The following is a 21,946-nucleotide window of genomic DNA, read 5'->3' on the forward strand; positions in this document are numbered from 1 at the left end:
CTGGCATGCGATCAAACCGACCAGCAATGTCCCAGGGTCAATTGTGCAGTAAAGACTAACCTCAGCCAAGATGGCAATATGGGTGTCACATCAGGCCTCAATGCCCGTGTTTTGAAGGAAAAGATAACATTTAGAATTCCTACTTCTGGTTGCATGTGGACATTGATGAAGGCAGGATTGAACTGGCTGTGGTGCCCTAATAGTTGAAAAACCTGCTATCTGTCACTATCTGGCCATCACATACAAATGAGGTACTTAACACAAGGTACCAAGAGCTGACATAGCTGTCGAAATTGACTCGGCCTTGAGTTACAGCCTTCATGTGACAGGGGAGAAATGTGGCAAAAACAAACTTATGCCAAAGCCTGGTGTGAATGGAACATGCAGGGTGGAGTTTATATTGTACCTGCATCCTAACTTCCCCTTTGAGTAGGCATGTCCCTTACAGCAGTCAGGAAATGGCCTCATACATATGCCAATGTTGGGGTCTGAAGCCATTGCAAGAGATTGAAGATGGCATTTGAAAGCTTCCACAGGTCGAAGCAGCTACGGAAAGCAAACCTTTGCTTTCCAACAGTTACAGTTGATATGGAAATGAAGCAGTGCAAAAGTATCTCCATCAGTTGGCCTCCTTAAACTCACTGCAGCCAATTTCATTCAGCCCAGGTTCTGTGCCAAAGCAAAACCCCAACTACTTTGCATCAATGTGGAATGGGTTATTTTGGGCAGCATGGTTGTGGTCGTCGGTATTAGGGGTATTACGGTACCCAGGTTGAGGCTGTAAGGCCATTGGTGTGGGAGGTACCTGAGACAGCAAGATCATTGGTGCAGCCTGCCTGGTGGTTCCGCCCAGTAAGGTGGAGTATAAGAGTCTGTGTCTCCCCAGCTGCTGCATTCTGTACCTGCACTGCTGGGGAAAACATCTAGTCCAATAAAGCCTTCAATTGTAATCCAATCTCGCTTCTGGAGTCATTGATCGACCATCAACGGTAGCATAGTGGTTGGCACAATTGCTTCACAACTCCAGGGTCCCAGGTTCGATTCCCGGCTTGGGTCACTGTCTGTGCGGAGTCTGCACGTTCTCCCCGTGTGTGCGTGGGTTTCCTCCGGGTGCTCCGGTTTCCTCCCACAGTCCAAAGATGTGCAGGTTAGGTGGATTGGCCATAATAAATTGCCCTTAGTGTCCAAAATTGCCCTTAGTGTTAGGTAGGGTTACTGGGTTATGGGGATAGGGCGGGAGTGTGGGCTTGGGTAGGGTGCTCTTTCCAAGAGCCGGTGCAGACTCGATGGGCCAAATGACCTCCTTCTGCACTGTAAATTCTATGAAAATTCCACCTGCAGTAATCGAAGAGCATTTTTGCAGCAACGCCTTTTTAAATGTGTAGGAAAGTGATCTGAATTAGCCTGCCAAAATAAAAGGTGAATTGTAACTGTGGAAGTGAAAAGCAGGCAGATTCTAGACTGGGAGGCACATTTGCGACATCCGTTTCACGCCTCGAGGCAAAGTGATAGGGTTTGAGTAAACAAACGTGGATTGTACATCTGGTTTGTAATGAGTTGAAAATCTGCCCTGACGAACAGAGGTGGGAAACTACTCCAGGCTGTACATCCAATTTGTACACCCAGCCTTTTATCAAACCTTTTTAATGTGGAAACATCACATTTTTAAAATATATATTGAAATAGATTAAAAGAAAAATTGGCAATAATTCTGTAGCACATTAAAAGATAAACACATTACTTCTTTATAATTGCAGGGAGATGGTTCTTAATGCATACTGACTACAATGGAGACTCACTTGCAGACTATTGTGGCTTCAGCATTAAATGTTGCACCAACAATGACAAAATCTGCTCCTCCCATTAAGGTTCCTGATCGAGGAGATATCCGGAGACAGAATTCCCTGTAATCTTGGCAACATGTTTCCAATGATTCGCAAGTCACATGGCAGGAACATTTCGCCAGCCTTTGTCCACAACTGTTTTCACATGAATTCTGAGCATCTGGAAGTGAAAAATAAGACATGTTCAAGATTTAATCATGTACTTTCAAGTTGGCCATGATCAAATTGAGAGGTAGAACATAATCAAGGAGTTCCTATAAGCTAAAGGCCCATTGACCCCACTGCTCTCTTGGCAACATTTCCTCATATCCTGTTTCCTGCAAGGATTCAATTCTATTCTCCCAGTTTCTCCATCTCAGTCACATCTGTTAAGACAATACAACCATTCACAACAGCACTTCTAACATGCCTTCCTCCTCAACTGAGGAATCTTTCCCTCACGTGGGTTGACAGATGCTGAACTGTGTCCATTCCGTTCTGTGCACATCTGCTCTCACCTCTTCCCCTCCCTCCCAGGACAACAGTAGAGTTCCCCCTGTCCTCACCTTCCACCCCAGTAGTCTTCGTATTCAGGAGGTCCTCTGCCATTTCTGCCACCTCCAGCATGATGTCACCGACAGACACATCCTACCCCGCCCACTGCTTTGAGCATTCCAAAGGAACTGTTCTCTCTTCGACAGACTGGTCCACTCCTCAGTCATCTCCAACACCCCTTCCCTTTCTGACAGCACCATTCCATGTAAGCGCAGGAGATGCCCTTTTAAATCCTCACTCCTCAATGCCAATAGCTGCAAATACTCCTTTCAGGTGAAACAGTGACTTACTTATACTTCTTTTAATTTAGTATTATGTTCACTGCTCACTATTCATTTCATAATTTTGGAGACCAAATGCAGACTGGATGACCACTTTGTAGAATCCCTCTGTTCAATTCATAATCATAAAGCTTCCAATCAGCTATCTTGTTAATTTCCCACATTGCTCCCACGCTGATCTTTCTATCCTTGTTTGCTACAGCATTTTAATAAAGCTCAAATTGAGAAATAGAACTTTGGGGATGACTCTCCGAGCCACGCGCCGGGTCGGACAATCGTCGCAACCGTGCCATGACGCCCCGACACCGGCGTGTGATTCTCCGAGGTGCGGAGAATCGGCGCCATTTGAGGCTCAGTATTTCTTCTATGGCCCACAATATACATATATAGAGAGGCCCTCCAGGTGAGATGTGCAGAGCTTCCAACTTCTTTAGGCATGGCTCATGCTGCACCCTATGCTGGGGATGACACTTCATGTGTGCACCAGAAACTTCCTAAGTGGCCACACCAAAGTCAAACTGCCATTTTAGCTCCAATGCAGGCATTCCAAACTTGACACATGTCACTCACCAAAGAACATGTTACAAGTGGGATTCCACCACCGCGGACCCCCCACCCCCACCACGCCTTTCTCACTGTGTTATATAAAAGAGCATCAAGTGAGGTGATTTGGACCAGGCTTGTCCAAGGCACAGCCCATGGGTGGGATGTGGCCCACAAAACCCCTTCCTCAATGTTTCCCCTGAGGCACGGTTTTCAAAATGCCGGTAAGTGGAGTGGAAAATTCTGAAAGAAACTGCTCTTTCTTTCAATCAGACTGTTCCTCCCCTGTGTCAGAGAGAAGCGGGCTGTGACAGCAGGAACAGCAACACTGGCAGCAGCAAGCGTGCTCCAGAAAGAGAGATACTGACAGAGGTACTGAGAGAGAGGCTGGCTGCGGGGCCACGTGAGGGAGGAAGAGGCTAACTGCCAGGCCGGGGTGGGCAGGGGAGGAAGAGGCTAGCTGCCAGGCCAGGGTGGGCAGGGGAGGAAGAGGCTAGCTGCCAGGCCAGGGTGGGCAGGGGAGGAAGAGGCTAGCTGCCAGGCCAGGGTGGGCAGGGGAGGAAGAGGCTAGCTGCCAGGCCAGGGTGGGCAGGGGAGGAAGAGGCTAGCTGCCAGGCCAGGGTGGGCAGGGGAGGAAGAGGCTGAATGGGGTGGTGTGGGCGAAGAGGCTCACTGCCGAGGGTTAGTGGGAAAGAGAGAGAACACATGGAGGGGGGGGGGGGTTGGAGAGGGAGAAAGAGAGAGAGAGGAGATCTGGTCGGGATTTTCCGTCCGCGAATGCGGCAAAACATTAGCCGTCTGCGGGATCCTCCTGTCCACCAAAGCTTTTGCATGGAATTCCTGCCTCATCACTGGAGCACCCACTGCAGGGAATTGTCTTCAGCAGGACTGGAAGTTCCTGCCTGTGGGAAGGGCTGGAAAATCCCAGTCAGAGAATGGGTGAGTTTGGGAGAAAGCAAGAGAGTGAGTGAGAGAGAGAGATTGCGTGAGTGTGGGACAGAGTACAGGCAAGTGCATGTGGGAGACAGAGAGCGTGAGTGAGTGAGTTTGGGATTGTGTGTGTCTGGCTCACTCACAGTCTCAGGATTCCCACTCATCCCGACCCCCACACACCAACACACAATCACACCCACTCACACAGTGGGTGATGGTGAGTGAGCATCAAGAGATTGGGAGTGATCCAGACAAGCAGACTCAGTCCCTCTCGCATTCAAATGATGATCACCATGAATTATCAATTCATTGCTTTAACATTGCTTTATTTTTGCTCAGCAAGTTGCTTATTTTCTTCATACCCCAACTTTGTTTAGAAATTCATATTTAATGTTGTACCAAACAGCATGGAACTATGATGCAATTGCCATTACGGAGACAAGGTTGAAGGAGGGACAGGACTGGCAGCTTAACGTTTCGGGATATCATTGTGTTAGACAGGACAGAAGGGGAACAAAAGAGGTGGGGAAAATGCATTGCTGATGAGGGAGCAGATCACAGCTCTGTTGAGGAAGGACACATTGGAGTGACCTTGTAGTGAAGCATTATGGGTGGACAGGGCCGGCTCAAGGCACCGGCAACTCGGGCAGTCGCCCGGGGCGCCATGTGCTAGGGGGCGCCAGACTCTGGTCCCGCGCATGCGCAGTTGGGCCGGTGCCAACCAGCGCATGCGCGGTGGCCGCCCTCCCCCGCTGTGGCCGCCCTCCCCCAGGGCGGCCCCCCCCCCCGGTCCGCCCCCCCCCTCGGTCCGCTCCCCCCTCGGTCTCGGTCCGCTCCCCCCCCCCGCCCCCCCCCCCCCCGCGGGTCTGCCCCCCCGCCCTCCCCTCGGGTCCGCCCCCCCCGCGGGTCCGCCCTCCCCGCGGGTCCGCCCCCCCCCCCGCAGGTCCGCCCCCCCCCCGCGGGTCCGCCCCCCCCCCCCCACGGGTCCGTCCCGCCCCCGCGGATCCGCCCCGCCCCGGCCCCGCCCCTGCCCCCCCCAGGCCCCGACCCCCCCCAGGGCCCCCCAGGCCCTGCCCCACCAGGGCCCCCCATGCCCTCCCCCCCCTCCCACGCCCCCTCCCTCCCCCACCAAGGGCGCCGAAGTTCAGCTTGCCCGGGGCGCCAGCAACCCTAGGGCCGGCGCTGTGGGTGGAGCTCAGGAATAAGAAGGGTGAAATCACAATGTTGGGAGTATACTATAGACAAGCAGGAGACAGAAGAACAGTTGTGTAGTCAGATACTGAAAAGGTGTGAAAAAAGCAGGGTAATTGTGATGTGTGACTTTAACTTCTCCCATATTGACTGGGAACCCCTTACAGCCAGGGGCTTCGATAGAGGGCAATTTGTTAGATGTGCCCAAGAGTGCTTTTTGATACAGTATGTTGACAATCCAACCAGGGAGGGGGCCATACTGGACTTGTTATTGGGAATGAACCAGGCCAGGCGATTGATGTTTCAATGGGGGAGCATTTTGGATTTAGCCACTATAATTCCATAAGATTTTGAGCAGTCATGGATAAGGACAAGAGTGACCCGTGGGTGAGGGTGTTTAATTGGGTGAGGGCCAATTACATCCAAATTAGACAGGAATTGGGAAATGTGGATTGGGAACAATTTGAAGGCAAATTCACGTCTGAAATGTGGGCGACTTTTAAAGGCCAGTTGATTGAAGTGCAGGACAGGCATGTCCCCACAAAAATGCAGGACACTGGATGACAAGGGATATTGTAAGCATTGTCAAAAGGAGAAAGGAAGTATACGATAGTTTTAGGCATCTAAAAACTGACAAAGCCCTTGAGTACAGTGAAAGTAGGCAGGAACCTAAATGTGGAATTAGGGACAATGGAGTTGTCCAATGGACAATGGATCCACCTAAGTTATGTGTGGAACCACAGGAAATGGGTGAAAGCCTTAATAAGTACTTTGTATCGGTATTTACCACGGATATTGAGGTCAGGGATAGGTGTGTGAACTCTCTTGAGAACGTCAATATATCAAAGGGGGAAGTGTTGAGTACGCTAAATTGCATTAAGGTAGACAAGTCCCCGGGGCCGGATGGGATCTATCCCAGGTTACTGCAGGATGCAAAGGGAGAAATAGCTGGCACCTTAACAGATATCTCACATCCTCTTTGACCAGAGGTTCCAGAGGACTGGAGAATAGCCAATGTTATTCCCTTGTTTAAGAAGGGAAGCAGGAACAATCCAACAAATTATAGGCCGGTGAGCCTGAGATCAGTGGTGGGGAAGCTTTTGGAAAAGATACTGAGGGAAAAGATGGAAGCACATTTGGAGGAAAATGGACTAGTTAGTGACGAGCAGCAAGGTTTTGTACGGGGAAGGTCATGTCTCACCAACGTGATTGAGATTTTGAAAAGATGACAAAGAAAATTAATGAGGGAAGGGCTGTGGTTGTAGTTTATATGGACTTTAGTAAGGCGTTTGACAAGGTCCCACATGGCAGACTGATACAAAAACTAAAATCACATGGGATTCTGGGTGGGGTCGGCTAGATGGTTACAGAACTGGCTGGGTTATAGAGGACAGAGAGTAGCGTTGGAAGGGTGTTTTTCAGAATGGAGATCCGTAGCTAGTGATGTTTCACAGGGATCAATGCTGGGATCTCTGTTGTTTGTAGTATATATAAATGATCTGGAGGAAAATGCGGGTGGTCTAATTAGTAAGTTTGCAGATGACACGAAGATCGGTGGAGTTGCTGATGGTGCTAAGGATTGTCAGAGGATACAACAGGATATAGATAAATTCGAGACTTGGCACAGAAATGGCAGATGGAGTTTAATCAGCGAGTTGATGGATTCTGGAGGATCAAATCTAAGTGTGACTTACACTGTAAATGGCAGAAAACTTAGGTACATTAACATACAGAGGGATCTGGGCGTACAGGTCCACAGTTCCCTAAAAGTTACACCACTGGTGGCCAAGGTGATTAGGAAGGCATATTGCATACTTGCCTTCATCAGCCGGGGCATTGAGTACAAGAGTTGGGAAATCATGCTGCAGCTATATAAAACCTTGGTTAGGCCGCACTTGGAGTAATGCGTGCAGTTTTGGTTACCAGATTATCAGAAGGATGTGGAAGCTTTGGAGAGAGTGTAAAAAGGTTAACCAGGATGTTGCCTGGTCTCGAGGGTGTTGGCTATGAGGAGAGGTTGAATAAACTAGGATTGTTTTCATTGGAAAGACGAGGCTGAAGGGGAAACTGATACAGATCTACAAAATTATGAGAGGCATAGACAGGGTGGACAGTCAGAGGTTTTTTTCCAAGGTTGGAAGTGTCAATTACAAGGGGGCACAGATCCAAGGTGAGAGGGGGAAAGTTTAAGGGAGATGTGCAGGGTAAATTGTTCTCACAGAGAGTGGTGGATGTCTGGTACGCGCTGCCAGAGGATGTGGTGGAAGCAGCCACATTAGCAACATGTAAGAGGCATCTGGATGGGTACATGAATAGGGAGCAAATAGAGGGATACGGACCGAGTAAGGGCAGAAGGTTTTTTTTTAGTTAGGGCATCATGATCAGCACAGGCTTGGAGGGCCGAAGGGCCTGTTCCTATGCTGTACTTTTCTTTGTTCTTTGTTCTTAACTTTCCAAAATTTGACCATCCGTCCCGAGAGCTGGCGTATGCAATTATTTTCGCGGGGGTGGGTGGACATGTCATTGCAGGCCGCATATCTGTTTTGTAATAAAATTACTTAGTTACTCAATGTGAAGAGGAAAGGCTCTTGTGGGCATCAACAAGGGAGGTGAAGTCAGGTGTCATCTCTGCCATCTTTGGAGCACTGCTGCAAAGTGGTCATCATTGATGGTGGACCTGTTCTTTGATCTATTTAATTTCACAACAGAAAATGTCCGAGCACAGACACAAGTTGGCCCAAACCGTTAAAGCATCTTTTGGACATGAGCTCTGATCCTCAGAAAGTGCTGTTCACTGAGAGAGTTGTAAAACCTTGGAAGTAGTGATGATTTGAATCACTCCAGAAGCAATAAGTCAGACTGCAAGTCAATAAGCTCAAGTTGGAAGTTGACGCATTGTGGTCACACTCGTCAGATTCTTCCAATTCAGTCCATAATCTGAGATATGTTATTTACTGCTTCCAATAAAGCTTTTCTAGCAGTCGCGTTTTTCATTTGCTGCGCTGAAGCCAGTTCCTCTGTCAACTCAAAATTTGTGGTGATGCCTCATATGATAATCAATGAAAAGGGTTGTGTCTTTTATGTCTCAGCTCTTATAGAATGCCAGAGTGAAGTAAGAAAAATCATTTATCTTGCTTTTCAACTGTTGGTCCAAGTTCTCTGAGATTTCTTACTACATCCGTAAGGAGGTATTTGGAAGTTGACTACTTGTTAAATGCTCGGCATTCAGCATCTATTTTTCTCTTCTTGGAAAACGCATGTTTGCATTGTATCCCTCCACTGAAGTGGGGCAAATCCGGATGCTTGCCAAACTGAAAACTATATAACTAATCTCCGGGCAGCTCCTGTGCTAAACCATTGGTTGCTGTGGTTAGCAACATGATCGGAGCAACCAATCATAGACCTGTACCCTGCACGCAGACATTGCAATGCCGCTGTACAACGTTCGCCAATAAAGTACATTTTGATCAATGTGCATCAACCAGCCATCCAGCCAACAGAGCTAAACCAAATGCCACAGGCCATGCCGACTGCCACAGGCCATATCACAGCAACAATTCAGTGAACCACCTCCTGCTTCAGGGCTCAGAAAATCTTTGTCACAGCCAATTCTGTCTGTACCTGGTGATTATGTGCCATCTTGATTTGTGGGGAGGTCCAGACACTCAGTCGCTAGCTCCCCTGCCTCTTCGCCAGATGCTCTGGGATCAGGTCTCACTCCAGCACTTGCTGGTCATAGAAGGAGTGTTCATGGCTCAGTTCAGGAGGTTTATATTCAGCCTGCTCCTCGAATACATTCCCACCATTCCTCAAAGAGGGGAAAGAGTCTTTGTGAAATGGTCAGGCCCACCCGGATAAATTCTACAAGCAGTTAAGCAAGGAGGCGGCATGTTTTCAATTTGTGTGATGCCTTCCTCAACAGGACCAGGTTAAAGTCCAACAGGTTTGTTTCAAACACTAGCTTTCGGAGCACTGCTCCTTCATCTGTATTTCGCCTGAGGAAGGAGCAGAGCTCCGAAAGCTAGTGATTTGAAACAAACCTGTTGGACTTTAACCTGGTGTTGTAAGACTTCTTACTGTGTTCACCCCAGTCCAACGCCGGCATCTCCACATCATTCCTCAACAGGAATGAATATGGGAAGATTGCGAAGAGTGACTCCACACCCAAAAATGGGTCTTGACTGATTTTTAGCTTTCTGTTACTTCTTACACTTCCTACTTCCCCAGGGGAATAAATAAAGGCAAAATGAGCCAGACAAGAGCTGCTGCCCAATCTGATTCAATGCTAAGGAAACCTAGTTTGGAGAAAAAAAACAATAGATCAAAAATATCAGGAACAATAAAATGAGAACAGAAGGTGCTTGAAGAATTTGAGGAATGAATGGAATCAGCTATAAATGCAGCTGAGCATGGTGAGATACACCCTATCACCGTAACACTTGGGAGGTCTTGTGGGTAGTGTCCCTGCATCTGAGCCAGGGGTTTTGGGTTCGAGTCCCGCCCCAGGACTTGGTGGCCAAGGAAGGTACTTTCATAACATAGTCTGAAGGGAAACATGGGATGGGCAAAAAATGCTGGCCTAACCAGCGACGCCCACATCCCGTAAATGAATTTAAAGAAACAGGTCACACTGCAAATCCTTCCAAACATGCCAATGGCTGGTGGTAAGAGCAGGGAAGACTCCTGGTCAACCATACTTGATGTGGAATGGGGCCCCTCAGCTATAAGCCGATAGACTAGCAACCTGTTCCAGGAATTACTAGCTATGGAAACAGACTATGGAAGAGAATTGGAACCATAACACTTCATTTTTAACTAAATTGATAATCACTGCACAATCTAGTCATTAGATAGATCTGTACATTGATAAACTGATTTAGTCAACCATAAAATAATCTATGGCTAAGAGCTGGAGGCAATAATGAGCATGAACAGCAATTTGTACCAGTGAAATAACTGCCCAAGTATGTATCCTTGAGTTCAAGTGCCACAAATAAAAACATTAAGACGTATATTTATACTAAGACTAGGCTTTGGACGTTACCAATTACGTCAAGAATTGTCCTGGAAGCAATTGTTTTGAGAAAAGATATAAACTGCTATTTAAGAATTACAGGGGCTGATTTAGCACTGGGCTAAATCGCTGGCTTTGAAAGCAGACCAGGCAGGCCAGAAGCACGGTTCAATTCCCATACCAGCCTCCCCGAACAGGTGCCGGAATGTGGCGATTAGGAACTTTTCACAGTAACTTCATTTGAAGCCTACTTGTGACAATAAGCGATTTCCATTTCAATTCATTTTCAGTATGTTAATCATAAGCTCTATGTGGGACCTGTTTGTGGATGGGAGGTTTGCGAGCCTGGGTGAGTTAGAAGGGAAGTTTGCGCTCCCCCCGGGGAACATGTTTAGGTACATGCAGGTTAGGGCGTTTGCCAGGCGGCAGGTGGAGGGTTTCCCTCTGCTGCCCCCGCGTGGGGTACGGGACAGGGTGCTCTCGGGGGTGTGGGTTGGAGGGGGGAGGATTTCGGACGTGTACCACATCATGCAGGAGGTGGATGAGGCCTCGGTGGAGGAGCAGAAGGGTAAATGGGAAGAGGAGCTGGGTGAGGAGATTGAGGCGAGGACGTTGGCAGATGCCCTGGAAAGAGTGAATTCCTCCTCTTCCTGTGCGAGGCTTAGCCTCATACAGTCCAAGGTGTTGTACAGGGCCCACATGACCGGGACGAGGATGAGTAGGTTTTTCGGGGGCGAAGACAGGTGTGCTAGGTGCTCGGGGAGCCCAGCGAACCATGCCCATATGTTCTGGGCATGCCCAGCGCTGGGGGAGTTTTGGAAGGGGGTAGCAAGGACGGTGTCGAGGGTGGTGGGATCTAGGGTCAAGCCAGGCTGGGGACTCGCAATTTTTGGGGTTGCAGTGGAGGCGAGAGTGCAGGAGGCGAAAGAGGCCGGTATTCTGGCCTTTGCGGCCCTAGTAGCCCGGCAGAGGATCTTGCTTCAATGGAAGGGTGCGAGGCCCCCAAGCGTGGAAGCCTGGATCAATGATATGGCGGGGTTCATCAAATTGGAGAAGGTGAAATTTGCCCTGAGGGGATCAGTACAGGGGTTCTTTAGGCGGTGGCAGCCTTTCCTGGACTTCCTGGCAGAACGGTAGGGAAATAGGCCGGCGGCAGCAGCAGCAACCCGGGGGGGGGGGGTTTGTTTCGGGGGAAGGAAGAAATGTGTATATGTGTTAATTGAATATGCCGGGTGTTTATCTATTTCTTCTTTTTGTAGTTACTGGGGGGGGGGTTTGGTTTTGGGGGTTAGTGTGTTTTTCTTTTTGCTGTTGTTAATACTGTTTTCTTATTGTTATTTTCTGTTGAGATATGTTTTTGAAAATCTCAATAAAAATTATTTTATTTTTTTAAATCATAGAGGATGCAACGTGCCTGCACTGTACACCAATCTGCGCCCCTGAAATAAATCCATGCTATTTGTCTCAGCCACTCCTTGCGATAGTGAGTTCCATATTCGCATCACTCTCCAGGTAAAGATAACAGATCTCAAGGTTTTTGGATTGTGGTGGATTAGAGATGAATAAAAAACACACCCTCTGATTCAGATTACTGCCGGTTACATTAGCTTTTGATTGGATATTTGGTTGCATGGGTTTTTGAAAAATTCATTTACAGAATGCTGGGCCAGCATTTAGCCAGTAATTATTGCCCACCCCTAATTGCCCATGAACTAAGTGGTTTGGTAGACAATGTAAGAATCAGCCACATTGCTGTGGATCTGGACTCACATGTAGGCCTGACCAGGTCAGGACAGCAGGGGCAAGATTCTCCGGTTCCCCCAGCCACGTAGTTTCCCGCTGGTGGTGGAATTCTCTACTCCCGCCGCTTGTCAATGGGATTTCCCATTGAAGCCACCCCGCCAAGACAGCCACCGGCAGGGATACACTGCCGGCAGCAGAGAATCCCAATGGCCGGATCTCCTCCCCTAAAGGGCATTAATGGAGCAGATGGTTATTTTGCAATTTGATCTTTTAATTCCAGATTTTTTTTTGAATGCAAATTTCACCATCTGCCATGGTGGGATTTGAACCCAGTACCCCCAGAGCACTACCCTGGGTCTCTGAGATTACTAGCCCAGTGACAATATCACTACGCTGGGAGTCCTTGGTCAACAAAATGATTGATCAGGCTCATGAACAAAATGTTCATCTCCTGTTCTTACATTTTAAAATGTAGGGTTTTCTTTTTAAATTTAGAGTACCCAATTATTTTTCTTCCAATTACAGGGCAATTTAGCAATGCTAATCCACCTAACCTGCATATCTTTGGGTTGTGGGGGTGAAACCCACACAGATACGGGGAGAATGTGAAAACTCCACACAGACAGTGACCCGAGGCTGGAATCGAACCCGAGTCCTCAGTACCGTGAGGCAGCAGTGCTAGCCACTGAGCTATTGTGCCGCCCGTATTTTAAAATTTAGTTGAGCCAAATATATTATTGGGTGATTAATGGGACTGACTTGTAGGCATCTGCATTCAGAAGTTAAGGTAACAGATATAAAGGTAAGAAGAAAATGCTGAGGAACAACTAGATGAGGACAAAAAGTGAAAGAAAGTTAAAGCAAGACAAATAAAGGCATGGCTGAGGTCCAGCTTGGCATTCAGCGTTGCTACCCACTCTCGTCAGCACATTTAATTTCTAACTGCACTGACAGTCACCCAATGTGGGAGAGGGATCAACCTTGATCGTGTTACCACATAGATCGCAGATTTGCTATCACAGTGTAAGCTATTATAAAATGGGCCATGGCCAAAGATTAATGGGAATAATTTTAAAGCTGTTTGATCCAATGAGGGGCCAGCAGTGGTAAACCTTGTTGAGTTTAATTGGCACAAGTAAACATATTAAGATATATATTTAGGTACTAACTCACCTCAAGTTAACAGTTACATGAAATTATTCTTGCGAGAAATAGAAATCTCTGTGTAAATATTACATGATGTTAATCATAAGCTCCACTTACACACTTCCTTGGTGGCCCAATATGAACACTCAGATAAAGAGAGCACGGCCTTTGCTATACACAGATTCGGCTAAGCCTTAATATTGGCTTTTTCACAGCGCAACAGTTAAGCATGGGTTCCAACCAATATTATTAACTTGTGGTCGAACATCATTTTATTTGGAAGGATATTATATTTTCCCTATTCTGAGAAACATAAAATGAATGTTTCATTTATGGGACGGCTCAGAATAAAGCAGTGGTACATATTTTATCAATGTCACATTTAACCCAATATATTGTATTTGTCCCGAAAATGAGCAGCAAAGTTACATGTGCATGAAGAATTATTATGTTCGTCCTAGGCTGCTTTTATTAAAAAACAATTTGTTTTAATGCATTAAGTATTTTCACACTGGAATGCCACAGCAATAATTTCAAGGTCCATGGATTTTAAAGTTTACTTTCGTTGACTCTGCTTCAAGTTAAACCAGGACAGTAGGTTAAAGACTGTCAAGTTTAATTCAGGTAAAGTCAGATATAGGACTGATGTCAACAGCTCTTCTTCATGTAACGGGGATACAAACAGTTGAGATGACCTTATGGATAAGGTAATGGAGACAAAATATTGGAATCAACTTTGGAATAAAATTGTTGGAAGAGCAGATCAGGGGCTAGAATCCTGTGGTGAGTAACTCACCTCCTGACTCCCAAAAATTCTGGACACCACCTCCAGGGCACAAGCCAGGAGTGTAATGGAATTGTCCCACTTGCCTGGATGAGTGCAGCTCCAGCAACACGCAAAAGGCTTGACACTATTCAGGACAAAGCCGCCCACTTGATAGGCACCCCGTCCACTACCATAAACATTCATTCCCTCCACGAACAACATACAGTGTCAAAAGTGTCTACAATCTAAAAGATGCACTACAGCAACTTGCCAGGACTCCTTCAACAGCACCTTCCAAACAAACCCCCAGCCTTTGCCACCTATAAGGACAAGGGTAACAGATACATGGGAACACCACCAGGTGCAAGTTCTCCTCAAGTAATGCACTTGACTTTGAAATACATCACTGTCATTTAGTTAACATCCTAGAACTCACTCCCTAACAGCACTGTGGGTATATCTACACCTCATGGGCTGCAACTAGTCATGAAGACGACTCACTACCAACTTCTGAAGGGGCAATTAGGGATGGGCAACACATTCTGAACTAACTGGTGACACCTACATTCCATGAAAGAATAAAAATAACAATGTAAAGCATAGTTAAATGTCAGAATGCATATTTTTCTAGATGGATTAACTAAGGTAGCGAGAATTGTCTTCCTCATCCATTTTTATCCAGTATAATACTTGACTATGACATACTGAAACAAAAGGCTTGGACTTGTACTGCTTTTTTGACCTCAGGATGTCACATGACACTTTACAGCCAATTACAGACATTTGAAGTGTTGTCATCATTGTAAAACAGATGAAATGTTTCCCTCAGATTCCCTACTCAGGCCATTTTGCATTTGCTTTGGGACACCTCCTCTGAATGGAAGATGCCAAGCAGTAATCAATAAATTTACAGCCAGATATCAATAGGCATCTGGCCCAAGTTAATTTCAAGTCAATGGCCTGGATTCTCCGCCCTGGGATGGCGGCAAAGTGGATCGCAATCTGGCGGTGAACTGAGCCACTGGTCAAAATCGAGGTTCGTGCCCATGCCGAACCGACCACTATGCTCCGGTCCCCTGCTGGCAGCGAGGTCGGGGTTCTTGCCCACACACCAGCGGGAGGATGCTAATGGGTGCAAATGGGCCCTCGTGACCATTTGCATACAATTAGCGAGCCCGGCATCAGTCTTTTTTATTAATTTAGAGTGCCCAATTTTTTTTTTCCAATTAAGGAGCAATTTAGCATGGCCAATCCACCTAACCTGCACATCTTTGGGTTGTGGGGGTGAAACCCACGCAGACATGGGGAGAATGTGCAAACTCCACATGGAAAGTGACCCAGGGCCGGGATTCGAACCCGGGTCCTCAGCGCCATAGGCAGCAGTGCTAACCACTGTGTCACATGCCGCCCCTGGCATCAGAGTCCAAAGCCCCTTGTGATTCTCCGGTCCTCTGGGCCTGGAATCATGTGGGCAGGATTCACAACAGGTATCACCAAACATAAACTAGACGTGCTGGACCTCACCATGGGCTAGCCTCTGAGGGCAACTCTCCCCAACCAAAGAGAGTTAATGGCTGTCAATGTCCAGCTTAGCAGTTCAAAATCACTCAAGCATGAAGGTTGTGATTGGAATGCACTTAACTCTCTTTGATGCAGTTGATGTTTGTAAACATTGTGGTTAAAGCACTTAAGAGTGAAAAAGATGAATGAAGCAAGGCTTACAGCTGTTTTGTGGAAACTGTCAATCATAGCCAACTACCAGAAACAAATGAGTGGCTTGCAGCTAGAGGATCCTGGGGTTTAAACACAGTCAAGTCTTACATCTGGTTTTTTTTCCAGGAATGGACACATGGTGCTTGCAGGTGAGTGTAACAACTGTAATTGTTTTCACTGCCCCTGACTGGACTGCTCTCTAGCTTCCAGACAGCTTTAAGGTGGGGGTCTGTGGAGGGGTGTCCCTTTAGTCAGGGAGCCCCTGTGGGGGTCCTCTTAGTTCGGGGACCGCTCTGAGCTCCCTTAAGTTCAGTGGTCCCTGTGGGGACCCTTTAGTTAGGGGTCTCTGGGGGCAGAGTCCCTTTAGTTAGGGGTCTCTGGGGGCAGAGTCCCTTTAGTTAGGGGTCTCTGGGGGCAGAGTCCCTTTAGTAAGGGGTTCTCTGGGGGGGGGCTCCCTTTATTTGGATAATCCCTGTGGGAGATCTCCCTATTTAGTGGGACCTCTGTAGGGGTCTTCCCTATTTACGGGGTCCCTGGGAGGGTCATTATCCCTTTGGGTGTGTCACCCTATTTAAGGTGTCCTGGGGGGGGGAGGGGGGGGGTAAGGCAGATTGGGTCATCCACTTACATTGGGGGAAGAGGGGCACCCAGAGAATCCGTTGGTGGAGGGCTGATTTGCCATGCGGGCAGAGGTGGAGGGCTGCATTGCAATGTGGGGGGGTGGTGGGGGCTGATTTACGGTGCAGGAGTGGTGGCCAACCGAGGGGCTTCGCTATCGGGCCGCCCACTCAAAATGGCAGCCCGATAATGGCATTCCCTTGGGAATCCGTCATATCCCTCACCATACATAAATTTGCATTGCAAGGAATACTGAATGCTTTGTAGCTGTGGCAAGTGCAATAGTAATTGTTCTCCAGTGGAAGAACATAAAATAGGAAGCAGATTATTATTTGAATGGGTGTAAATTGAGGAAGGTGAACACTCAGAATGTGCATCAGTCACTGAAAGTAAGCGCGCAGGTACAGCAGGCAATGAAGAAGTCAAATGGTATGTTGGCATTCATAGCAAGAGTATTTGAGTATAGGAATAGAGATGTTTTACTGCAATTGTATAGTGAGTTGATGAGGCCACACTTGGAGTATTCTGTGCAGTTTTCGTGTCCTTATCTGAGGAAGGATGTTCTTGCTATGGAGGTAGTGCAGCGAAGGTTTACCAGGTTGATTCCTGGGGTGGCAGGACTGTCATATGAGCAGAGATTAAGTTGTTTAGGATTACATCATTGAAGCTTAGAAGAGTCAGAGGGGCTCTCACAGAAATTTATAAAATTATAACAGGATTAGGCAGGGTTGATTCAGAAAGAATGTTTCCGTTGGTGGGGGAGAACAGAACTAGGGGTCATAGTTTGAGGATAAGGGGTAAACCTTTTAGAACTGAGGTGAGGAAAAATGTCTTCACCCAGAGAGTGGTGAATCTGTGGAATTCACAACCACAAGACGTAATTCAGACCAAAACATTGTGTGATTTCAAAAAGGAGTTAGACATAGCTCTTGGGGAGAAAGGCATGGTAGCACAGTGGTTAGCACTGTTGCTTCAAGCACTAGGGTCCCAGGTTGAATTCCCAGCTTGGGTCACTGGCTGTGCAGAGTCTGCACGTTCTCCCCATGTCTGCGTGGGTGTCCTCTGGGTACTCCAGTTTCCTCCCACAAGCCCCGAAAGACATGCTATTAGGTAATTTGGGCATTCTGAATTCTCCCTCTGTGTACCCGAACAGGAGCCGGAATGTGGCGACTAGTGGATTTTCACATTAACCTCATTGCAGAGTTAATGTAAGCCTACTTGTGACAAGAATAAAGATTATAGATTATATTAAAGGGATCAAGGGATATGGTGGGGGGGGGGGGGGGGGGGGGGAGTGGGATCAGGGTATTGAACTTGATGATCAGCCATGGTCATAATGCATGGCAGAACAGGTTCGGAGGTCCGAATGCCCTCCTCCTGCTATTTTCTGTGTATGTTTCAATTTTCTAAGTGTAGTCTACCAAGTGGAGGATCCTGTCCAATGTGATCTTGTCATTTTTAGTTACTGCCTATTCCTATTTGTTAACTAAATTGACAGTCACGCCATAGTCAGGTCATCACTTAGATCTGAAGACCTGGTATCAAGATTTAATTTCCTAAAAACTAAACGACACCTCTGAGTTTATAACGATACTTTATGCAATGAAATAAGAAGCATTTCCATCTCATGTGCCTCAGTCCTATAACTAATTGCCTCAGGAAAAGAAAGGTATAATTCAGCACTCTTTAACCCTGCGGCAAGAATTTGTTGCATCAATGTGTTTTGTACAAAGCTAGCTGGAGATAAGATTACAATTGTTAGAGTTTTGTTAAAAAATGCAGAATTGCCACCAAGATAAAGGTGACCTTGACCACAAATCCTTCAGATAAAATCCCTCAGATTTCTAGAGGGGAAGTGCAATGTTAGGAGTAGACAGATTAGCACAGAAATGTTGCAATTCCATTTGCCACAACAGTCACTATGCTGGCTGCTCGGCACATGAGCAGCATCAAGTTATGCTGAATTCTGAACACTGTGGGCTCTCAGCCACAGAAGAGCTCCCAAAAATCACTGTCTGTGTGGACTTTGCATGTTCTCCCTGTGTCTGCGTGGGTTTCCCCCAAGTGCTCCGGTTTCCTCCCACAAGTCCCGAAAGATGTGCTGTTAGGTAATTTGGACATTCTGAATTCTCCCTCTGTGTACCCGAACAGGCGCCGGAGTGTGGCAACTAGGGGCTTTTCATAGTAACTTCATTGCAGTGTTAATGTAAGCCTACTTGTGGCAATAAAGATAATTATTGTTATAATGTCGTTGGGTGGGGGCATCTTTGGCTTCGTGATAGCATTCCTGCCTCTGCGTTCAAAGATTCTGGGTCCAGGGACCACACCAGACAGCTCTGTTAAATGGAGCTGAGAATTATTTTTTTAATAAATTTAAAGTGCCCAATTCTTTTTTTTACAATTAAGGGCTAAATTAGCATGGCCAATTCATCTACCCTGCACATCTTTGTGTTGTGGGGGTGAGACCCTGCAGACAAGGGGAGAATGTGCAAACTCCACATAGAAAATGAGCCGAGGACGAGAATTCTAATGCCTGAATTCTGGCCTGATATTAGGGGAGGCAATGGCGCAGTGATATTGTCACTCGACCAGTAATCCAGAGATCCAGAGTAATTCTCTGGGGAGCAGTGTTTGAATCCCACCATGACAGATGGTGAAATTGAATAAAAATCTGGAAGTAAAAGAAATGATGACCGTGAAACCATTTTTGATTGTCGTAAAAACCCACCTGCTTCACTAATGTCCTTTCGGGAAGGAAATCTGCCGTCCTTACCTGGTTTGGCCTATATGTGACTCCAGGCCTGCAGCAATGTGGCTGACTCTATAATGTGTGATGAATGCAGAAATAGTTTTATATATATATATATATTATATTTGTTGCAGTTTTGTTAATAAATGCCTGAGTTAAGGTTTATATTTGTGGCAGTAATATTATTAAAGAACCTAGGTTAAGGTATCCAGATTGTATGTCTGCCATAGCTATAATTAAGAATTCATAAAAATGACTGGACTTTCCGCCCCACCTCCATTCACCATGTTGGTCAGTGATGGAGGTGGCTGGCCGCCGGTAGGATCTTCCAGTCCTGCCGATGTCTATGCCATTTTGTGTGGCTCGTCCGTCCCGCCACTGGGGCACCCACTGTGGGAAGGGGGGTCGCCTTTGATGGGACCAGGAGATACTGCTGGTGCGAAGGGCAAGGAAATTCCATGCCAAGTGTTTAGTCGAGGGCCTATCTGTATGTTCTGCAGTTAGCTAGTTGGATGTACAGATATATCAGCACTACCCCCACTTGTCTCATTGCATTGATAACACCATGAAATGTTCATGCTCATCGAGCACAGCACGTCTGGCCTGGAACAAAATACTTACTCAGTCTCTCATTAATAATGCTTTAACAAATGAAGTGCAGTCCTTTTCTATTTGTCAATAATTTTGTGGATTGCAATGACAGTCATCAGTTTCTACCTACATTCGAACAATTGTCACCCATGCCTTCCTTTCAAAAGGAATTAGTAAAGGCAAAAGGAAAATAATGAAGAATTGTGCAAGGTTGTAGGAATGGAGCTTTAAAATATGAGGAATAATTCATTGATCGATTTTGAAAACAAAGGCTAGAATTTTCAGGAAGGCCATGAGCAATCTCTTTAATTGAGATAGGGGTTTTTCATTACAGTAAAGAGAGTTATTCAGCTGGGAACCACACATAAATAATTTAACTTGTCGTGTCAGGCATACGTTAGATTTGTTTATTGTCACGGGTACCAAACTACAGTGAAAAATATTGTTCTGCGTGTTGTCCACACAGTTCATTTCATACATGGAAAAAAAACATAAATAGACAATGTAAATACATAGAGTGTTAATGTTGGATTTAAGTTTTAAGAGGTTAGTACGGTTATAAGAGATGTAGGAAGAGGATCTGTGTGAGAGAGCTCGCAAAGAGTTGCCACGCTCCAGCGCCATCTTGCCTGAGTTGAACAGTTGGCAGGGAGTTCATCCCCGCCAATAACAGGCTCCCTGCCGTTTCACGTTCGAATGATCATGGATTGACAACAAGCAGGACTTCCGTCCACACTTGGACAGAGGTCCCGCTTTGGAGGGCTGTTGGCCAATCTGATTGGCCAGCAGCACTTCAGCCCATAGAGGCACAGCGCTGCAGTGGCCAGAAGCGGAACTGCAACGCTGTGCCTGAGACTAAATCCCGGGGCCGCAGACAAGTATCAGTGTCCCAGGAAGGGGAGGGAAGGAGTGCCATTGGGGCAAGGTGGGATCGCGAGTGGGATGATCTCTGTGTCAGGGTAGTAGTCGTGGGGGGGAGGCAGGGCTGGAGCTCTCCTGTTCTCCAGGGAGGGTGCTTCCAGTCTGAAGGGGCCTTCCAATGAAGGCAACCCCTCCCCCTCTTTCCCACTCGAGAACGAGAGTGAGAACTATTTCTGTTTCACATCCTCAGTCATCGAGTGTCCGCTAACCTAAAAATTGAGGCTGGGTGGGAAAGGACCCACAAGTGGGCATTAAGTGGTCTAAATTGGGACAAGGGGGGGCCTCCGCGTCCAAGGTCTTGTCCGCCGACCGTGACAATGCGTCTGGGTCAGGGTGGGTGGGATACTGGAAGGAATCCCCCCCCTGCTAGAGGGGTGGGACGGGGACGGAGGGGGTTGTAAGTGTCAAATTCTGGCCATAGACTGCATTTCTCCTGGCATCACAAGTTGAATTATTTCTATGTAGCTCCCAAATAAATAACTCTCTTTACTATAAGGGAAAATCCCTATCTCAATTAAAGATATTTCTGATGACCATACTTCAGAGATCATGCAATATCACTACTAGATTTCAGTGACAAAATGAACACCTGCAAATGACACACCTCCTGGGCGGTATGGCGGTGCAGTGGTTAGCACTGCTGCTTCACAACGCAGAGGACCTGGGTTCGATCCCGGCTCCGGGTCACTCTGTGGAATTTGCACATTCTCCCCGTGTCTCTGTGGGTCTCACCCCCACAACCCAAAGATATTCAGAGTAGATGGATTGGCCATGCTAAATTGCCCCTAATTGGAATCACTTTAAAAATAATTTTTTTTAAAACACACCTCCTCTTGGATCATAAAAAAATCATTCCTACGATGGAATAAGTGATGCACAGCAAAAATAAATCTGCCCTCCAAACCAGTGCCATAAATCAATGGTTTCTGTTCTTAGCACAGGTTGGAACACCTGGGTACAAGGTTATCTTGCTCAGAACTATTATGTTTTAGTGTCAGCAAGGTACATTTTCAACTAGGCCCCTGGACCTAAGGTGGCGTTGGCTGGCCATCATTGAAATCAACAGCAAAAGTGCAATTCTCCCTTCATGCCCAGCCCAGCTGAGCCGGTTCCTGCCCTATTGCACTGGGTGGGATTGAATGATCACGTGAGTAGGCCTGTCTTCCAGCTAGAGTGCTGGGGGCAACTACAACGTGGCCATTTCCAGGATCACAGTGGGGATTAAATCTCATCCCGGCTCTCTGCTGGGATTCCCCTGGAATTTGTGGCTTCTGCAGGGGGAATTTCACACCTCCAAGAGCTGCCAGCCAATCGGAAGCTGCCTCTCCAGTACTGGCAGCACCACCAGAGAGGTGGCCA

General features: G+C 47.0%; 1 protein-coding gene across 1 annotated transcript in view; it reads right to left on the bottom strand.

Annotated features, from left to right (window-relative positions):
- The window catches only part of susd2 (sushi domain containing 2), a 123,992-nt gene that overhangs the window by 98,154 nt on the left and 3,892 nt on the right, over nucleotides 1-21,946 (bottom strand). The window contains exon 4 of the mRNA XM_038791464.1: nucleotides 1,800-2,004. Coding sequence (XP_038647392.1) covers nucleotides 1,800-2,004 — 205 coding nt within the window. The remainder of the gene's footprint in view (nucleotides 1-1,799; nucleotides 2,005-21,946) is intronic.

Source organism: Scyliorhinus canicula, chromosome 1, assembly GCF_902713615.1.
Source record: "Scyliorhinus canicula chromosome 1, sScyCan1.1, whole genome shotgun sequence".
NCBI classification, from domain to species: Eukaryota; Metazoa; Chordata; class Chondrichthyes; order Carcharhiniformes; family Scyliorhinidae; genus Scyliorhinus; species Scyliorhinus canicula.